Here is a 14,751-nt window from a genome sequence, read left to right as displayed (position 1 = left end):
CACTGCAAGCAACATTAGCCCAAATAAATGTCTGTATTAATGCAAAATTCAGCTAGTAGTTACACTTACAGTAACATACTACATCCATTTTAGTTTCTACCTCAAAATTGAAATCGCGATTTGTGTCCCTTCATCCTCGTCAACGGGCGCCGGCAGATTCAGATCTATGCTCAAAACCTGAGAAATTGTAGACGGATTCTGGAGGAAATGCGATCTCTTGTGGCCGCCGAGCGCTTGCCCCGACGAGAAAATCCTGTGGCAGAAGGGGCACTGGTGATTCTTAACGCCAACAACTTTGATCTTTTTGTGGCTGGCTCTGTGGCCGCCCAGCGCCTGATACGACCGGAACAGCTTCTTGCATTCATCGCACCGATATTTATTCTTGGCAATTACTTTCTCTTGTTCGTCTTCCTTATCATATCTCCTGTGCCACGTGTCCCTCGACATCATCATCAGGCAGCGCGCCACGTGTTCCTCCGGCGTCGTGTCCGAGATCGATGACTCCGACGGTAGCAGCGAATCCTCTGCGTAAAACTTCATCATGTGAGATCTCATGTGGCCGCCTAGAGCTCTCCCGTTCGCGAATTTTCTGAAACACAGCTTGCATCTCTGTTTCTTCTCCATGCCAAATCAAAATAACAACTTAGTAACTTGCTTCTATCACGCACCCACCGTGTCTCTCTCTGTGTTTTTTTGAACCAAGTACTCTACAATACATACAGTGTGGAGAAAGCTAAAGAGGAGTAGGTGACAAGCATTCCTCCCCCAGGGAATATATACACATGAAACGGAATTAAAAAGAAAATTAAAATTACACAAATTAGATTCTGGATTGTTTTTTAGGTTATATTTTTATGTAAAACGGCAAAACACAATTAATATCCCGAAAATCTTATATAAAGCTCACAAAACATGTAACATGCGACCATTGCATTCAATTCGTCTCTTTTCTTTATTTTCTTTCCTTAAAAGCCCTTGATTTTCCGAATGCCTTGTAATATTATGAGGGTATTCTCGGAACTAAGAGAGGTTACAGCAATATTCAATTTATTATAATTTGCTTTTATGCAAGTCAACCAAAATGATAGTAAATTTTAGTAACCACACCCATGGACTAGACTCACGGAATAAATAAAGTTTTTCCTTGACTCAACTCACAAATTCTAATACTACAACCCAATATTTTTAAAGTGAAAAATTGACTTTGTTGAACGTAAATGTGATTAGCCGTGTGAGAATAACTGAATAAGAGGAGATCTGTGGGATGAGCAAAAATTAAGTGCATTTAGTTTTAGGCATGCCCACTTGACCAAAGTGGGATTCCGCATTTAATCGAATAATTAGTACTAGTAAATTATTGGGGAAATTTATGGCAATGAATAGTTGGTTTTATTAAGAGGCGATTTGGCATTATTTTTGGATCGTTGGGGTTGAAACTTGAAATTAGTGGTGGGGAAAATAATTCTTTGAGAAGGGAGGGAGGGAGTTTTTTATTAGTAATTACCGTTTAGTGAGGGAAAATGGTGGACCAGACCTCGTCTCTTTTGTCATAAACGCGTTTTAACGGAAGTTTATGTTTTCATTAATTGAACTTACTTATAAAGGGATATCACTTAATTATAGATTTAAGATTTCATCTATCAGAGTTTTCAGTCTTTGCTTTCTATGCATGTGTCATGTAATTCCATTCGGCTCGATTTGTCCGCTATTTGAGTGCATACTATTCAGGTTGAGAATTTTTCACGTTTTATATTTTCAGCTATAACCCTTTGGATTTCGGACTAATCCTCAAGTTAATCGGGCTATTGAAAATGTTTAAAATATTTTTTAATTAATATATTTGTATTTATGATTTTATATCTATAAGAAATGAATATAAATGCAAATGATGATTATTTTAAGTTGAACGAATATGTAACTCATATGGTGACGTAGAATACAATTTTTATCACTAAATAATGGAGTAATATCGTATTAACTTTTAAAAGCTTGAAAAACTAATAATAATAAATTGAAAATAAAAATATTAAGGCATCCACATCCTTATCTTTTATCCGTCTCTTAACCGTCTCATCTCTTCACTATTCATGGCCCCACTGTACTTTTCATCCCATCTCTTAATTAAGAGACAACACCCACATCCCTCCATCTCTTAACCATCTCATCTCTTAACAATTCATTCAATTTCATTTTTTATTTTTATTTCCAACAAATTCAATTAATATTGTTTATTTTTATTTCCAACAAATTCAATTAATAAAAACACACTTCATTAAATAAAATAAAATTACAATTTAAAATCCTAAAACAATAAAAATTTTAGTGAGAATAGAGAGTTTTTTTTATGGTGGATAATTTGTGGGGATGATTTGATATTTATATTTGAGGGATTTAAAAAAAATTAAAAATTTGAAAAAAAAACAACTATAAACGGATAGTATATTTTTGGGAATTTTTTTAAATTTTTGATTTTCCTGATTTTTTTAAAAAAAACAAAAAAAAATATTTTCAACGGATATAAACGACGCCCACTCGCGGGCCGGCGAGTGGGCATCACGGACGAATGGGAGCTCGCCAGCTTCCTCTCCCGGGCGAGCCTCGCGACAAGATGGGGACGAGACGGGAGCTTGCATCGCTATCTCGATGCGGTCTCGTCTCAGAGAGACGAGATAGAGCCCGCATCGAGACACGATGCGGATGCTCTAAGCCATCCACAACACTATCTCTTAACCCCCTCATCTCTTCACTATTCATGAGCCACACTGTACTTTTCACTCCATCTTTTAAGTAAGAGATAGCACCTAGATCCTTCCATCTCTTAACCATCTCATCTCTTAACTATTCATTCAATTTCATTTTTTATTTTTATTTTCAACAAATCCAATTAATAAAAAACACACTTCATTAAATAAAATAAAGTTACAATTTAAAATCCTAAAAACATAAAAAACACATAAATTGATTCAATTTGGGAGAAGAAAAATGTTTTGAGATGAAGAATATAGAGTGTTTGAGTGAGAATAGAGAGTTTTTTTATGGTGGATAATTTGTGGGAATGATTTGGTATTTATAGAAGTGATTGGAGGCTTTAAAAAAATTGAAAAAAATTACAAATTTGAAAAAAATGGCTATAAACTGCTATAAACGGCTAGGATAATTTTTGGAATTATTTTCATATTATTTTTTTAATTTTTGAATTTCTTCTGATTTTTTTTAAAAAAAATCAATTTTAACGGATATAAACGACGCCCACTCGTGGGCCGGCGAGTGGGCGTCACACACGAACCACAGCTCGCCACGTCGCCAAGGCGCATGGCGGGCTGTCTCCAAGACGGCTCCTCCGGGTGAGACGCGACAAGATGGTGACGAGATGCGCTTCGCATCGCCGTCTCTTATCCGGCTTGTCTCAAAGCGCGATGCGATGTGGATGCTCTAAGAATCAACTCATTTATGGCCAGTTCAGATAAATTTCGAACCAACCCTATCGAGTTGATCAGGACTATTCATTTTAAGGTCATTTCAGACTGAATTGACATCTATAGCCTCATAAGTGATGACATACACCACCTTCATCATAGTATTGGAAACATTATACTAGTAATTTATAATAATATAAATACACTATATAATTTCACAAAATATACACAACGGTCATGATATTGTCTTTTTTTCAAGAGTAAACTTATTACATTTTTAATTGTTGGGGTGGGAGTTTATATTTACTACTGTGAAATCTTTCGGTCACACCATATATAACCATGTGCTTAATTAGGTTCTTGATTACGCTTCCATAGTTTTTATCCATATGAATTTTAGTATTCTTCAACGTGTATGCGGTATAGTAGGGTTCTACTGTGTAGCTTCAACCAAAAACAAGGAGGAAACAAATTGATGTAGTTAAATATTTGTAGGGATATCATTCGTTTTAATTTATGCTAAAAATAATAAATTGCAATTTAACGCATTTTAAATTGTGGATCAGCCGCGTGACAAACTGGATACAACATTCTTCAAGGTTCCTTTTCAGAAAATATTTCTCAAGATTTCGATTTATCCGTTGCTTTACAAATGAACTTTGGCTCTTTTCGTTTTATTGGAATAAGTTATTTAAAAAATAACCTGTAGAATGTTTTATTTAAATACTAGCTATTATGTCAATCAAAATTGAAAAGCTTATTAATTATTGCTCCTCAGAAATCATGTGAATACTCCAAATCATTGTCGTGGTTGGCTTTTAAGTTCTCTTTTTCTTTATTTAAATTGATAAATCCCATTTTTTAGCTTCAAGAATCACGTTGAGACGACATCCTATTCTTGCTGCATTGGTAGTTTCCAATTTTACTTTACAAATGATCAGATAACTAACTTCTTTTTTCTATTATTTTTCTTAAAATTAAAATTTTGAGTACTTAAACTAATTATGATTGATATAATATTCTGAGTTTTGTACTAGTAAATAGTAATTGATGTCACCAAATATATATTCTTTAGATTGGCACACTATAATAGTACATAAAAACCGAAGCATGCAAATTGAGGATTCAATGGAATAGAAAGTAGAAACATAGTTACATACATGAAGAAATGACCGAAGTTCTTCAGATTCTCAAGAATGAACATAATAAATAGGTTAGACTTGAACCTCGCTAAACAATAAAATGTACAGAGTGAATGCAAAAATATACAAAAATTCATGTTAGGTTAATTTATAACTAAGCATCTGGAGCAGAAGGAGTAGGAGGAGGAAGTTGAGTTGCAGTAGAGCCAATCCCTACCTGCAACCATTGAGACGAAGCCACATTTTTATCGTTCAAATCGCACAATTTGGCCAACTTTAACTTGCTATCAGCTTCATCGTCAACGTAACTAACTTCCTTCTGACTCCCGATCCATGGCTGGAGGCGCATGTCTGTCGACACGTCAAAGCTGAGCTGCTCCCGCCTCACTTGGGCCCACGCTGGCACGTTTAGGTCTAGCTTATCAGCACGGATGCCAACGCCGGCCTGATCTTGGAACTGGAACTTTGGTAATGATGATGTTTCTGCTGACGTGTTTGAGATAATCCAGTGGCATCGCTTGTGTCCTCCTAGTGCCTGTCCAGAGTTGAACACGCGGTGGCAGATGGAGCACTCGTGTACCTTGGACTTCCTCCTTGCCGCCCCCACAAGAGGCTGTTGCTGCTGCTCCATTTGGAACGATGGTTTTGAAGATGGGAAGAAATCCTGATCGTTGTTTGCCACCTCGTCTGGTTCGTCTTGTTTCGCAGCGAAACATCCTTTCACCTTTTTGTGGCTGGCTCTGTGCCCTCCCAATGCTTGGTGGGAATTGAATACTTTTTTGCATGCCTTGCATTCGAACACACCCCTGGGGCTCGATACCCCTTTGGCCAGTGCCGCGGCCCGGCTGTTCCGCCTCTCCTCCTCCTTGCTGGCAGAGGCGCATGACTCCTCTGGCTCAAGATCCACCACTGTGTTTGCCAGCTGCATGAGACAGGTGGCGAGGAGGATATCGTCCTCCTCGCTCGTGGTCGTGTGGGACCTCAGCGATCTCTTCCGCTTCGACCACGCTCCCCCGCCGCGCCTGCTCCCACCGTCCTCGTCTCCGTCCTCGGACGACGGGAGCGACTCAGAGGCATCGTCAGAGGTGCATTTGCCGTTGCCGTGCTCAAGGAAGGATTTCCATGACAGGAATTCTTTCCCGCAATTCTCGCACGTCTTGCAGCTCTTGAGGCGATTAGGGTTGGTCCGCAATTGGTACATTCGCTTGCTAGTGTTGGTACCAAATTTGTCCTCCCAGTCGCTGGCGGTGTCGTCGTCATCGAGGTTGCCGCTCTCGTCGCCGATGCCGTGGGCGCGCATGTGGCCGCCGAGAGCGCGGCCACACATGAAGCCCTTCTTGCAGACCTTGCAGTAGTGCTTGAAATTTGGGTGGTCGTTGAGGCAGGCCATTAACGCACAAAATAAGACAGTGATCAAACACAGGGAAAACATGGAGGAAACTCAATCAATGGCGCTACTCACTTGTTGTAGATGGAAATTGTTGTGGGATTAAATGGTGAATAAAAAGTATGGCAATTAACTCCTAGTTTTCAGTTGGACTAACTGTTTTCTTTTTTAAGGAGGTGTGGAGAAAAATAGGATAGTGGAAGTGGAAGGGGTGTGACAAGTGGAAGGTGAGAGACTTTTTCTAGCGCCGCCAATGGATAAACATAAACCAAGGGCGGAGAGTGATTCAGTTGTGGTGTTGACTGCTGGAGGAGTATTTTTCTCTCATCCGTCCAGTTAAGTATACATTATGCTCTCACTTCAAATTTTCTTTGACTCTTTCAACTATAACAACCCAATTAATTCAATGAAGCATACACATTCCCATGTTTTTCGTTTCTTTTAACACCTTCTTTCTATCATTGTTTTTAGTGGATAATATGCATGAGGAGTATATTTTGGAGAAGAGTCATGCAGAATTATAAAACTTTTATTTGCTCATAATTTTCAATTAAGAAATTTCTATTGAAGACCACATGGCATGGAATTCATAAATATTGAACTCAGTATAATATGTTATGACTCATTTATCGTAGTATTAACAAAAGTATTACTTAGTTTCTATTACATATGTCAATGCATCTTGAAATTCATAGGCTGATCCAAATAGCCAGCTAAATTTAATGAGTTATAAGTTCAAAATTTATACTCCTCTGTCCCAACTAAATTTATACATCCAAATCTGGGAACTAAGATTGCATTAAAACCGATGCCGTCCACAAACGAGACTATTTTTCGTAGACGGAAGGAGCATGTTGGTAAAATCAAATCTTATTAGTCTGCATTTGAAAAATCTGCAATCAGAGTTCGATGGATTGGCATGATGGATTGGTCTTAGGTGGAACTATGGCTTACTATTCTGCCTTATCTGACAATTAATTACCACTTTAATGATGATTTTGATGAAATGAGTAACAACACAAAGATAAAATTAATTAATCCTTCAATTTATGCCTAACATATATGCATATGCATTAGTTTTTATTAATACAAATCAGAAAAATTCAAATCTATGTAAAACATGCTTTTAAAAATTATGGAATTGTGTTTGTTTTTCATTTTAATTTTCAAACCTTGAATAGAATTTTTATTATGCCAGTATTTATGATAATCTATTAATGAAATCTTTCATTAACTCAAGTTTTATCAACTGTCATTCTTATCTAATTACTATATCTGTCCCTCAAATTTTGACCCACTTTGACCCGGCACGAATTTTAAGAAATGTAATGGAAAGTGAGTTGAAAAAGTTGATGGGATGTGGGTCCTACTTTTAAAGTATTAATTTTATAATAAAATGTGAGTAGGAATGAGTTAGTGGAATATGAAGTCCACTACATGGTAAAAGTGAAGTGTGTCAAATTTTCAGGGACGGACCGAAATGGTAAACTGTGTCAAAATTTGGGGGACGGATGTAGTATTAATTTTTATAATATTTATACTTCCTTCGTCCTGCTTTAAGTGGAGTATTTTTTAATGGGCACAAAATTGTGTGTACAATGTTATTTTGTAGTTAAGTAGCGGGAGAATAAAGTAAAATTGAGAATGAAGTAGAAAAATGATGTTTCTATTTTAAGAAAATATACTCCCTCCGTCCCAAGGAAGATGACCCCTTTCTTGGGCGGCACAGGATTTTATGCAACTTTATTTTGTGTGTTGAGAGGAGAGAGTAAAGTAAGAGAGAGAGAATAGAGTAGAGATAAAAGTGTTTTCATTTTAAGTAATGGGTCATCTTAGTTGGGACAAACTAAAAAGGAAAGTGGGTCATCTTCAATGGGACGGAGGGAGTATCATTTAGAGTTATACATCCCAACAAAAATGTGCCACTTAGAGCGAGACAAAGAGAGTACTCTAATACCTCATGTTTGAGTTTATGTTTCTATATGATTAATATCTTTAATTTTAGATATATTTCTTAAGAGTAAAAAATAGATAAATCAATTCTAATAGTAGTATTTAGTTTGTAGCCCGTTGGGCTAGCTTAAGATGCGAATATTTAGAGACGGGACTGTAAATTTCTAACCCGATAAAATTAATCTAATTCAAGTAAAATTAATCCGAATTAGGACAACTTATGATTGTCAAGACTATTGAGTTTGTTTTCATACAAAAATGTTTATCAATTCCAAAAATTTCTGTTTTAGTATTTGGGAAAGTCCATCATTTGACTAATAGAAATGGGCCGCGTATATAGGCCCACTTTAGAATATGTGATATCGTTAGGAATAGATGGATAAGATACGTTGACCCAATGGATTTTTATTTTGGCAACTTATATGTAAATCTCAAATAGACTGATTTTTATTGATAGCCTTCATTTTATTTATTATAGCTCCAAATTTCATAAAATATACTATAGCTCCCAATTTAATAAATATATAAAAGTATGGATTAGTAATAATTGATAAATACTCCAGCTATAGACCAATCTAAGTAAACAATATATTGTTTACAAAATTACACAGAAGCCAGAACAGTAGTACTATATATTAAAGTAAACCATACATATGTAACTTTATTAAAACATAACAACTAAAATTGAAAACGCTAGACAAGATCAGATAAAAGATCCGTCTGCTCAACAAAGTGCATGTCATACACTTTCTACGACAAATTTTTTCATCTTAATTTGTCATTTAATTACTCTAATTAATGGATTATAATATAGTATTATTAATTGTTCTTAGTTAAAAATTGACAACTGATCTGTAAGTTTTCCCGGGCGAGTAATTGGCAGGAATAACATTGTTGGCGACAATCTTCTTCCCCGAATTTCCGGTAAGCCGAACGGAGAAGGGTGCCGGGTAATTGTTTGGCAAATCGGCCTTCCAAACAGCCCCCCACGACGGCCGCATTTTAATCCATGTGCCGCCTGACCCCGCCCGTTTCAGCTCAACTCCGGCGATCCCATTTCCGTCTTCGTGCTCTATTGCAGCCGCGAAGTAGTTCGGGTTGGAACCCGGGTCGACCCGGAATGACACGGTTGCTCCGGGGAAGTTGCAGTTCACTCTGGACAAACAATTATCAAATAATCCACATAAGATTTTTATATTATATTAATATAATAAGGTAACCAAACCAAAATTAGACTCCATGATTAAATATATCAGTTTCCTGACTTTAAACACTTGACACACGTGTTAATATGAAAATCTAATCACAAGATTCTTCGCTACAATTAAATATTCTATTTCTTAAAATATTAGTCAAATTTATTCTAATGTACTGTTATGTAGTGGACAATTGAAATGCAACTATCATTTATCATCCGTTTCAAATTCTTATGGTCATTATTGTTATTTTAAATATATGGAGTACAATTTTTTTTTTCGAAAATCAAAAGAAAATGAGTAGGAGGTCCAAATTAGGGTTGTATACTAGAAAACATTAAATTTGTACTAGAAATTAAGTGTTACTCCTATTTTTACCTTTTATACTGAATTTGTTCAATTCCAACATTTCTAAGTTGACCTTCTCCACCAGGTCTAGCCATTGTTCCAAACGAGGTCCCACTTAAATCAAACAGGATTGACTGTGAGTCACAGCCAGGGCACTCATCGGTTATAACCACGGTCACCGGCTTACCGGAGCAAACCTCCGCGTGCGTACATTTCACCTAAATCACAACATAAAGTTATTAATTTAGAGAGAGAAGGAGGGAATTGAAAGAGAGTTTAATAAGTTGTGCTACACAAATATTTAACCTGATAACATGTTCCACAACCGCTGCCTGATTTGTATAGAGAAGAAGCAGCCGCTGTTATTAGTGAAGAATATGGTGCTTCTTCTACAGCATTTTGATATCCACATGCACCCCCTAATTAATAAAAACATACAAAAATTAATATATGTCACTTTCTATACCATTTCATAGTACGATAATGACGTTTAATTTGATAGTCTCACCGTCACTTCCGGCACCGGAAGGATTTCCATACCAACTGGCTCGGGCGGAAGACCATCCCCCCGATCCAGCTAGAAGTCTAGGATTGAAGCCATAGCACAAGTTAGCCAAGAGGGCGAAGAAAGCTAAACGAGTGAAAAGAGAAGCCATGAGCATGCAAGAGATATTGGAATGAGAGAGAGTATGTTTTTGTGATTTTTGTGAATGTGAAATGCCATATTTATAGTCGTGATAATAAACCGCTTTGCGTCTATGATCGGCAAACACCAAATAATAGACCTTAAATTAAAGAGAGCTGTGGATTTTAGTGATTATACTTGTTACAATATAATTAACACTTTTCCTCTCAAATCATGCATATATATCATTTTAGGAAATAAAAATTTAATTATTTTGCTTTTTTTTTTTGGATTTGACCCTATCTCTACTAGCAAAAATGGGATCTTTAATTGATTACATGGTAAGTGGTTGTTAAATTCAATAAACTTAATTAGCTATTTATATAGGTCAGTTGATTTTCTTAAATATAATGGAGTACAATTCTTCTTTTTTTAAGGACAAAATAAGTTTCTTGTAAATTCACAATTGCACAAATCAAGCAATAATTTCATATTAAATCTATTATGGTCTACGTTTTCTTGCAGTAGTTGTTGCTAATAATGGATATGTATCTTTTTCTTAGTAATATCCAGAAAAGTCTTTAACGAAATTAGAGGTTGATAAAGTAGATTAATTTGAAAGTCAACCAATGTGCGATACAGATAGAGGTAAATAATCAGAAATGGAGATAGAGAGATAGAGAAGTAACAATTACAAGTAACGTTTTTAATATTTTTCATTCATTATTGATTACACTGCAATAAGTCCCTTACTAGAGCACTAGTTTTAAATTAATTAGCCAGCCCATCGTTTTGATCGTTAAAATATTATTTTGATTACCCGATTGATATAAAAATAATACTATAAAATTAATATTGTAAAACATAAGTTTAATCGGATAATCGAAATAATAGTACATATATATAATGTGCCTTCATAATAAAACTTACTACACCTCAATCAAATTTGCGATCTTCTAAACAATTTAAAGAAATCGTAATAAGAGAAATATTACGCGATCCATCCACCAATACAAGCACAAGTTTGTCCGGACATAAGTTTTAAAACAAAAATCATATATTCGGTATTATTTTTGTCACGAGGTACCAAAAATGATTGGAAAAGGATTAATAGAAGGTGGATCTTATTTTAATATAGTACTCCATAATTAGTTAGCTGCAAAATAATGGAAGACTAAAGTGTTGTACACCTAAGAAATTGTAATATTAATATTTTTAAATCTTGACTTAATTAAATTTCTGGTTTCGTTCTTGATAAGGAGTATATTTTACACCGTCTAATAGTATTACTATATATAATAAATATAAAATATTTAATTACATTATATAGGTTAGTGCAGGAAAAATTACTTTATTTAGTATTTTTATAAATTTATTTCACTCATACTAATTTCAGTAATGAACGTCCAATTATTGCGATTTCTTCAAAACTAAAACAACAAATTAATTTAATATCGATTACTCCTATTAGATATTATCCCATCTCGAATAGCTCAAAATTTGATAAATTGAAGGCATAATTTTGGGTGCGTATGTTTCAACATGATTCGGACGTTTCAACCAATTACTTGGCACTAAAAATAAAGTAATGCATGAAGAAATAAATAACAGCGATAGATTTGTTTTCCGTTAACCTAGCCGTTAATACCGGTTATTGACCGTTGGCCGTTGATTGTCGTATAACTATAAAATCTAGCACACTGCCCACGTGGCGATCGCTCTTGGAGTCGGACACATTCTCCTGATTTGAGGCGACGATTTTGGGAGTGCATTTTCAACTCATTCCGTAATTTTAGAAAAAATTATTTTATTCTATTTTTGTTTTAGACGGCCATTTCAAATTCGAAGTGACAATTTGGTTTTAATGAAAATATATATTTTTAGCGTATTAACTATTAAACGTAGGGATGTCAAAATGTATATTGGGTATTGGATACCCGATATCCAAATCCGAAATACTCCCTCCGTCCATGAATAAGAGTCTCATTCATTCCGGCACGGGTTTAAGAAATGTTAAGAAAAGTGGATGGAATAAAGTTAGTGGAATATGAGTCTCACTCGTATATATTAGTTTTAAATGATACGTGAGGGGAATGAGTTGGTCGAATATGAGGTCTCTTTACCATTTATAGTGATAATAAACCGGGACTCCTATTCGCGGACGGACTAAAATGGAAAAACGAGACTTCTATACGCGGACAGAGGGAGTATCGGGTAATTGGATATCCAATATCCGATTTTTCGGGTTTCGGGATCGGGTTTCGGGTATAGGATTTTTGGATTATTGGATATCGGGTTACCCGATACCCGATCGGGTATACCCAAATTACCCGATTTTCTAATTTTATTTTAAAATTTAATAAATTATTTATTTATTCTATTATTTTAAAAATTACTAAATAATTAAATTTTAGTAGGTTTTTTTCTCTTAACTTCGAACTACTTTAAGTTTGTATCAAAATTCGAACTATAAGTTGTATTTCTAAAAGTTTGTAGTTAGTTTTTTTTTAAAAATAATTTTAAAAAAAATAAAATAAAATTCCAAAATTGAGACTGGATACCCGATTTTTCGAGACTGGATACCCGAGTCGGGTATCCGGGTACCCGAAATAATTTTCGGATCGGGTATTAGATTTTTCAGAAATTCGGGATCGGGTACCCGAAATTTTCGAATCGGGTATCCCCGAGTACCCGATTTGACATGCCTAATTAAACGTAATGTCATTGATCATTATATCAAGTAGGAGTATATAAATAACATCACAATTAATATTCAATTAAATTTTAACTTTTTATTTGATAGGAGTTTATATAATTATAGCAAAAAGCCTACAAATGATAAAAATATTTAGACGAGTTTATTGATAAAAAATTGCATTACTATTTCTTTATCGTGAAAAATGTGGTACGAGAGTAGGTTGGAAAATGAAGCGGTAGGTGCATAGAAAGATGCACTTATAATAAATTTTGTAGCACGTAAATTAGATAAAATCTTGCCATAACAAAAGAGACAAAAATAGAATAATTACATTTGCTAATTTTCAAAAAGTGAAATATATTGTATATAAAAGGTATTGTGTGAAAGCAAAACCTGACCTAAATTATAATCTCGTCGTATATAGTTATTAAAGGTATGGACTTTGGATAGACAAACGGTGATTTAGGTCAAATTTAGCCTCTAATTCACATGGGTGTCACCATCTAATTCAGATTTGCCAAGATACGATTCTTAATTAATCTGCATTAAATGCATATTTGATGAGCTAATGACCCACAATTTTTATTATGTATTTGCTTTTTTAATGATACGTGAATTATATATGTGATAGAGGAGTATTATATATGGTCATGATTTTGAGAAATATCGTATTGGCCACAATAGGGTAACTTTGCATTGTTTTCTATTTTTGATTGTTTTTTAGATTTACTGTATGGAAAATGTGTCGGAGACATAATGTCTCCAAGCCATAATGCTTAAAATGGTAAGTATATATTATATTATATTTTTAATTAAATTTATATTTTATATATGCACTTTATTACCCCTACATTAATTTGTTTACTAAATACACCTATTTAAGGATATAAATTTTGATTATGCATAGATAATGCATGCATTTAATAACATGTTGCAATCATCTAATAGTTTAAAACATGATTGGATAACTTTTTTTATATATGCCCATTTTAATGCATTTACTTAAAGATATTTCTTTAAAATTTTAAATATTAATTTTATTAGCTTTATATATTTAGTGTACATTTTGTCTACAAATAAAATATGATTTATTAGCAAACAAATAATTTCAGACTTCTTAATGAATTAGTCTTTATAAATGTGAATTTAAATAATTTTTAACAAATAATTAGCGCTATAAAATATAAATAATTAGTTATCTAATATTTTTGAACTGTAAATACTTAGAGTTACTATAACATGTGACAAAAAATAATTACTTTGTAATTATAATACTATAATCTTCAATATTGATAAACTTATTCTTTTAATCACTTTTTATTCACAATAATCTTTAAAAAATAATAAAGTTTTTAGCTCACTTTAATATAACACCCAACACATTAAAATTTGATAATGCTATATTATATATTAATACTACTAATTAAGTGAGTATATGGTTTTGATTTTAAGAATTCTCTAGTTCTAATTTTTTATTTTTTTATTTTGATTTTTTTAAATTCTTAAATCTTGGACCATTACAGTTGAACCTCGATAAAATCATATGTTCTTATATCATTTATTTCATATTTTAAATATATTAAAATATTTAACTATAACATGCAATAAATTAAATTTGATACATGGTGTACGAATGCTAATTGAGTCTAGTGTTTATGATTTTAAGTTTAATTCTTTATTTTACAAAATTATAATTTCTTTAATTTATAATTTTTGAAAGATTATGTTTAACAGTGATCAATAAATAATCTCATACTAATAAGTCATAGCTCATCTAATTAATATTTTTAAAATATGTAATTAATATTAAAAATATGTCTGTATGGACCATTATCTTAGCTCAAATAACTGTAGCATGCTATAAATTAAAATTTAATATAGGATATAGTATTCATTAAGTTTACAGTTCTTGTAACGACCCGCCCATCTAGGGTATAATAAATGCGGCGAGCGTTAACTAGGCAGACTTAAATGCATCAAAGATCA

The 14,751-nt window shown here is 33.8% G+C and overlaps 2 protein-coding genes across 2 annotated transcripts; both read right to left on the bottom strand.

Moving 5' to 3' along the window:
* Positions 1–5,998, bottom strand: LOC125194623 (PR domain zinc finger protein 5-like). The gene is made up of 3 exons (XM_048092872.1): positions 4,714–5,998; positions 4,643–4,646; positions 1–615 (listed from the first exon to the last, which is right to left on the bottom strand). Exons 1-3 carry the CDS (start codon positions 5,988–5,990, stop codon positions 97–99), a joined length of 1,800 nt encoding a protein of 599 aa, XP_047948829.1. The 5' UTR covers positions 5,991–5,998; the 3' UTR covers positions 1–96.
* Positions 5,999–8,508: 2,510 nt separating this feature from the next.
* On the bottom strand, positions 8,509–10,123 carry LOC125197001 (expansin-B15-like). The gene is made up of 4 exons (XM_048095691.1): positions 9,951–10,123; positions 9,749–9,861; positions 9,473–9,660; positions 8,509–9,053 (listed from the first exon to the last, which is right to left on the bottom strand). The coding sequence occupies exons 1-4, from the start codon at positions 10,102–10,104 to the stop codon at positions 8,732–8,734; spliced, it is 777 nt and encodes a 258-aa protein (XP_047951648.1). The 5' UTR covers positions 10,105–10,123; the 3' UTR covers positions 8,509–8,731.
* Between the last annotated feature and the right edge of the window lie 4,628 nt (positions 10,124–14,751).

Source organism: Salvia hispanica, chromosome 6, assembly GCF_023119035.1.
Source record: "Salvia hispanica cultivar TCC Black 2014 chromosome 6, UniMelb_Shisp_WGS_1.0, whole genome shotgun sequence".
NCBI lineage: Eukaryota > Viridiplantae > Streptophyta > Magnoliopsida > Lamiales > Lamiaceae > Salvia > Salvia hispanica.
The sequence above is the reverse complement of the archived record's forward strand: the minus strand, read 5'-3'. Positions and strand labels throughout refer to the sequence as shown.